Raw genomic sequence first — 6,812 nt, 5'->3', positions numbered from 1 at the left:
CACATTCACACACACACACATTTACACATACACACACACACACACATATGTAACAGAAACCCATAAAGACTTCAACCTGCTAGCAAAGTAAGCCTCGTCAGTAAATGACGTAGAGCCCTGCCGTCCTTGACTCGCGCAAAGAGATCGGTAACGGCCTGCTCAACATCCACCTACCTGTAGAAATCATACTTATGGTATGAGGTGATCAAAAATAGGTGCGATCCACAAAAAAGGTCTCGAATAGCACAACCTGCTGAAGAGACGATAACAACAATAACCAACCAACCACGTACAGCCTTGCCATCCTTGACTCGCGCAAAGAGATCGATTACGGCCTGCCTAACATCCGCTTACCTGTTGTTGAAATCATACTCGTGGAAGTTATTCACACTGCCTGATGTGCACACACACACACATGCACATTCACACACACACATTTACACATACACACACACACACACACATATGTAACAGAAACCCATAGACTTCAACCTGCTAGCAAAGTAAGCCTCGTCAGTAAATGACGTAGAGCCCTGCCGTCCTTGACTCGCGCAAAGAGATCGATTACGGCCTGCCTAACATCCGCTTACCTGTTGTAGAAATCATACTCGTGGAAGTTACACACACTGCCTGATGTGCACACACACACACATGCACATTCACACACACACACATTTACCCAAACACACACACACACATATACTGTTCAAAAAAAGAAACGCATAGTTGCTATTTGCCAAATTTGTGTTATTTTTCGAAAAAATTAACAGAAAATCCAATATTTAGATTATTTGTTTGAAATTTGGTATGGACACAGTTGAATGCCCACACAGTTCATTTGCATCTTCAAATCAATCAGTCAATCAATACGATTGGGTGCCGAGGCTGTCAAGTCAGTAGGGGGTGTGACTGCCTTGAGCAGCAACAACTGCCCGGCACCTTCTGGGCATGGACTGGATCAGATGCCGGATATCTTGCTGTGGGATGGTGTCCCACTCCTCCTGAAGTGCCTGCAATAGATCGCGGTGATTTGCCGGCGCTTCTTCTCGCCTGCGCACACGTCTGTCCAATTCATCCCAGAGGTGTTCTATCGGGTTCATGTCTGGCGACATGGATGGCCAGGGAAGCACCTGGACATGGTGGTCGGTGAGGAACTGGGTGGTGAGTCGTGCTGTGTGCGGGCGAGCGTTGTCCTGCTGGAATATGGCATCCTGGTCAGCCAGAAGAGGAAGGGCGTGTGGGCGCAGAATTTCCTCCACGTATCGCTGGGCAGTTATGCGCCCTTGGACGTGCACCAGGGTGCTCCTTCCAGCGGTATTGATCGCCCCCCACACCATGACGCCTCCACCACCATGAACGGGTGCCTCATCCACACAGTTGGGCGCGTAACGTTCGTTTACTCTCCGGTAGACCCTCCTCCGACCATCATGTCGCTGGAGCAGGAAGTAGGACTCGTCGCTGAACCACACGTGTCTCCAGTGATTCCGGACGGTCCAGCGAAGGTGCTGGTTGCCCCACTGCACTCGGTTCTGGCGATGGCGGCGGGTGAGGACAGCTCCTCTGTGAGGTCTGCGAGCTCTCAAACCAGCTTCATGCAGGCGGTTCCGCACGGTCTGGTCCGATAATCGGTGTGGCCCGGGGAGAGCCTGGACAGAAGATGAGGCCGACAGGAAACGATTCCGGAGGTGGCGGAGCCGTATGAAGCGGTCGTGAGCAGCAGTTGTCGCCCTTGGTCTTCCCGCTCGTGGCAAGTCAGCAACGGAGCCAGTGGCTTGAAACCTGACCCACAGTCTACTGATGGTGCTCTGGGACACGTGGAAGTGCCTGGCGATTGCACTTTGACTTTGGTCTGCTTGTAAACGACCCAATGCAATTTGGCGGTCTTCTCTGCTCAATCGGGCCATCTTTCGTCGCTGAATTGTCGTCTGATTTCTTTGTGGCGAACAATCCGCTTTTATGGGTTTTGGAAGACATGGTGAGAGCTCAATATTCCCCGAGTTTCACGAGATTACACTGAAGCATGACGAGTGGTCATGCCAAATGAGCAATTTTGACATTGTAGCCACTGATAACGCATGCGTCACGTGCAGAGCTCACTTGTGGCAATGGACGAAAGGTCGACGACCAGATAAACATTTTCTGCAGTTTGGTGGATATCCTTGTAGCCATATAACTAAATTAACCAAATATTACAAGCTATGCGTTTCTTTTTTTGAACAGTATATGTAACAGAAACCCATAAAGACTTCAACCTGCTAGCAAAGTAAGCCTCGTCAGTAATGACGTAGAGCCCTGCCGTCCTTGACTCGCGCAAAGAGATCGGTAACGGCCTGCTCAACATCCGCCTACCTGTAGAAATCATACTTATGGTATGAGGTGATCAAAAATAGGTGCGATCCACAAAAAAGGTCTCGAATAGCACAACCTGCTGAAGAGACGATAACAACAATAACCAACCAACCACGTACAGCCTTGCCATCCTTGACTCGCGCAAAGAGATCGATTACGGCCTGCCTAACATCCGCTTACCTGTTGTAGAAATCATACTCGTGGAAGTTTTACTCACACTGCCTGATGTGCACACACACACACACATGCACATTCACACACACACATTTACACATACACACACACACACACACATATGTAACAGAAACCCATAAAGACTTCAACCTGCTAGCAAAGTACGCCTCGTCAGTAAATGACGTAAAGCCCTGCCATCCTTGACTCGCGCAAAGAGATTGGTAACGGCCTGCTCAACATCCGTCAACCTGTTGTAGAAATCATACTTTTGGTAGGACACACACACACACACACACACACACACACACACACACACACACACACACACACACACACACACACACACACACACAATTATGTAACTAAAACCTGAAAAGACTTACCTACTAGCAAAGTTGGCTCACGTAGAGCCTGCATGTTCATGTATGTGTCAATCACACAATGAATGAAAGTAAATCCAAATCACTCCCCACCAGAGAATTCTTGAAAGATCTCAATACCCCCCAGGGCACTGGCAGTATGCAAGTTGTATGTCATTATTCATATCAGGTTTGGCCTAACTGGTCCGCTGGACCCATTAAGCAACAGTTAACTAACAATTCATATCAGCAAGTATCCACAGCTTGTAAGAATCCTGACGAAGAAAAGTTTTCTGTCTTTTTGGAGGCTGCAACCGAGCGAAATAGCAACTTCTCCCTCGGGTTACAGTCTGCAGGTCCATTTTGGGTCATCATGTGCAGAAACATTAATCCTTTACACTTTTGTAAGCTTTTGTAGCTTTTTGGTCAATTAGTCACTTTTCTCACTCAAACATTAACCCAAAGCAACAACCGGTCCATACATAATGTTTTCTCTTTGGTTCTTTCTTATAAACTACCTGCAAAAACAAACATTTTGGCCACACACTTGCATCGGTCTGGAATAGCATTAACTGCTGAAGAGACCATAAACAATAATAACCAACCATAACTGTCACCATGTTTACTGTGTGAAAACCAATGAGCTAGAAATCATGTGATTCCTTCACATGAGAAGGTAGTACTGTTACTACTGTACTTTCAGCAGCTTGACCTATAAACCACGCCAAGACGCGCGGCTGCAAGTAGTATAAAATTAACGCCTGCTTTTTTGTCTTTTTCTCCCTCCCCATCCCAGGACAAGCAGGAGGAGGTAGAGAGCCTGCAAGGGGAGCTAACCGCATCACGACAGGAGAAGGCCGACCAGAAGTCCCGCGTCTCAGAACTTCGCAGCGTCCTCAAGGCATCCGTTCAGCATCACAAGGTGAGTAGAAGTTAAAGTGTTGCATCACTATTCCAAAATCTTACAAAATTAGATCTTTTATTAAAGGAAATCAAGCTTCCTGATTGTCTATTTCCTCAGTCAATGTCATCCCTGTTAATGTCGTAAAGCGACGATAAAAAATAATCAACCAACCAAATCATAAAGCGAAAATCAGTTGACAGGCTAAGGGTGTCTCAGTGCACTTTTGGTTACTTATTAGGTTACCTACAGACATATTGTATCACATATTCAAACAAAGGAACAATGATCTTGCACAGACAGATCGGGGAGAGCAGGGCAAAAGCGGCAACGGCAAAAGTTCTACTAATTTCTGTTGTGATTGATGAATTAAGAAGTAATGGTTTAAGTACAATACATATCCTTCACTGTACTATCTTTGCTTTGTGTTATTTGTCTGCAGCTGACCAAGAAACTTAACAGTCGAAAGAAAGAGAAGGGAGGGGGTGGAGGAGACGCTGACAACAGGGAAGAGAAGGGAACTCAGGCTGACATGGGCAACGGAGTTATCATCCCTCCCTTGCCCTTTGACATGGATGTGGTGGAGCAGCTGCTGATTGATACGGCTGTGAGGCCTCTTGACAGCAAGTGAGTTGTCTGTCTGGGTGTAAGCATGTACACATGCACAGTCATGTGCAAACAGACGAATGTACTCTCTCTCTCTCTCTCTCTCTCTCTCTCTCTCTCTGATGATTTATGAAACCATGATGTGCGTTTATGAGGAATGGTTGGAAAAAAATAGAAGGGGCTTAAGTGTGAGTGTGTATCACAGTGTGAGTTATGTGTGTGTAAGTGAGTGTCGTCAAAAAGTATAACTGCTTGAAAGCACTTTAAACAAGCATAAATACCTAACCTGAGGTAGATTATATAGAGATTACACAACGTCATCGAGTGAGGGACCGAAAAATATTGAAACTCGAGGATGATTTTTTTGTGGTATCAACCGAGACCGTAGGTCGAGGTTGATACCACACAAAAAAATCATCCGAGAGTTTCAATATTTTTTGGTCCCTCACAAGATGACGTTTGTGTAATTTGTGTATACAATGATAAATTGATTGTATACAATGATCAATCTCTATACCTTCCTGTCACTGGAAGCAGCAACACTTGAAAGCATAAGTTCCCTTGACAAACGTCATTTATGATTGGCGTCATCTATGAATGACGTCACTGTCTAGACAAGACAAGTGCCGGTATCGGCAAACCTTGTCGCGGCAAAGGGCTATGACCCGTGCCTTGATACCATTGAGATCATAGGAGATGCAAAGCAGTGCCGATACCAGGTTTCTTTAGCTTCACTTTAAAATGATATCAGAACGATAGTTATTCACTTGAAAGTGAACACAGGAGGGTTGTATACATGCCAGTCATGCTTTGCCAGAGACTGGATAAGTACTTAGTGGCACGTAACAGCTCCTAAAACAAAAATGCAGGGCATAGCGAAACTATTTCAGAGGACAGGGAGAAAAAATGTGTATCTCAGATATTACTAATTCACTATGCTATAATATGCCCGAGTCTTCAACAAATTTGACCGACACAATTTTTGTGTGTGAAAATGCTAGTTTCAGTAGGTTGACTAAGTTACTATAGGCATTTACGTTTGTTGACTAAGTTATCGTATGCATTAAAGTTTGCATGCATGAAGCATAACACTGTCTTTGTTTCTTTACAGACCTCTTGAGAACTTGTCCACTTGCCTGAGCTCTTTACGCGCAGAAATCTCAGGTCTTCAGAAACAGATGGAAGTTCACACCACCACCATTCACACGTCTACACAGTCTTGGAGGTGGGTGCTTATTGTTGTTTCTGTCATATTCATTGTTGGCTAGAGGATGTGTGTGTGTGTGTGTGTGTGTGTGTGTGTGTGTTTGTGTGTGTGTGTGTGTGTGTGTGTGTGTGTGTGTGTGTGTGTGTGTGTGTGTGTGTGTGTGTGTGTGTGTGAATCGGTAGGAGGTAGAGAGCCTGCAAGGTGAATCAGCATGTGTGTCAATGTGTGAGTGTGCCCTGCTGAACTGTTTGCTCTTGTCTTTGTTGGTAAAATCTTAGTCGCCCTAACAAGTGGTGTGCATGCGAGCGTTCGTCCATTCATGTTTGTGCATGGGCACACCTGCAGTTCGTATGTGTTTGTCTTTGTAGAGAAACTTGTTTTTACAGGCAAAGGAAAGTGCCTGCAGATTGTTAAAACAGTCAAGACAAAGAAACACTAGTATTCAAAGCACTCTTTTTTTATATTTAGTCAAGTTTTGACTAAATATTTTAACATCGAGGGGGAATCGAAACGAGGGTCGTGGTGTATGTGCGTATGTGTGTGCGTGCGTGCGTGTGTGTGTGTGTGTGTGTAGAGCGATTCAGACTAAACTACTGGACCTATCTTTATGAAATTTGACATGAGAGTTCCTGGGTATGAAATCCCCGAACGTTTTTTTCATTTTTTTGATAAATGTCTCTGATGACGTCATATCCGGCTTTTCGTGAAAGTTGAGGCGGCACTGTCACGCCCTCATTTTTCAACCAAATTGGTTGAAATTTTGGTCAAGTAATCTTCGACAAAGCCCGGGGTTCGGTATTGCATTTCAGCTTGGTGGCTTAAAAATTAATTAATGACTTTGGTCATTAAAAATCGGAAAATTGTAAAAAAAAAATAAAAATTTATAAAACGATCCAAATTTACGTTTATCTTATTCTCCATCATTTGCTGATTCCAAAAACATATAAATATGTTATATTCGGATTAAAAAGACGCTCTGAAAATTAAATATATAAAAATTATTATCAAAATTAAATTGTCCAAATCAATTTAAAAACACTTTCATCTTATTCCTTGTCGGTTCCTGATTCCAAAAACATATAGATATGATATGTTTGGATTAAAAACACGCTCAGAAAGTTAAAACAAAGAGAGGTACAGAAAAGCGTGCTATCCTTCTTAGCGCAACTACTACCCCGCTCTTCTTGTCAATTTCACTGCCTTTGCCATGAGCGGT

At 44.3% G+C, this 6,812-nt stretch overlaps 1 protein-coding gene and 1 long non-coding RNA gene across 3 annotated transcripts in view; both read left to right on the top strand.

Annotated features, from left to right (window-relative positions):
* LOC138975977 (uncharacterized) overlaps window positions 1-6,812 on the top strand; it is a 290,855-nt gene that overhangs the window by 272,639 nt on the left and 11,404 nt on the right. The window lies entirely within an intron of this gene.
* The window catches only part of LOC138975970 (golgin subfamily A member 3-like), a 123,047-nt gene that overhangs the window by 104,831 nt on the left and 11,404 nt on the right, over window positions 1-6,812 (top strand). For both annotated transcript variants that reach the window (XR_011458830.1, XM_070348745.1), the window contains exons 17-19: window positions 3,679-3,804; window positions 4,226-4,410; window positions 5,501-5,614. Coding sequence is in view for 1 of the 2 variants with exons in the window: in XM_070348745.1 (XP_070204846.1) it covers window positions 3,679-3,804; window positions 4,226-4,410; window positions 5,501-5,614 (425 nt within the window). In the remaining variant the exon portion in view is untranslated. The remainder of the gene's footprint in view (window positions 1-3,678; window positions 3,805-4,225; window positions 4,411-5,500; window positions 5,615-6,812) is intronic.

The sequence above is a fragment of the Littorina saxatilis genome, linkage group LG9, assembly GCF_037325665.1.
Source record: "Littorina saxatilis isolate snail1 linkage group LG9, US_GU_Lsax_2.0, whole genome shotgun sequence".
Lineage (NCBI taxonomy): Eukaryota > Metazoa > Mollusca > Gastropoda > Littorinimorpha > Littorinidae > Littorina > Littorina saxatilis.
This window is presented reverse-complemented; position numbering and strand designations above follow the sequence as displayed.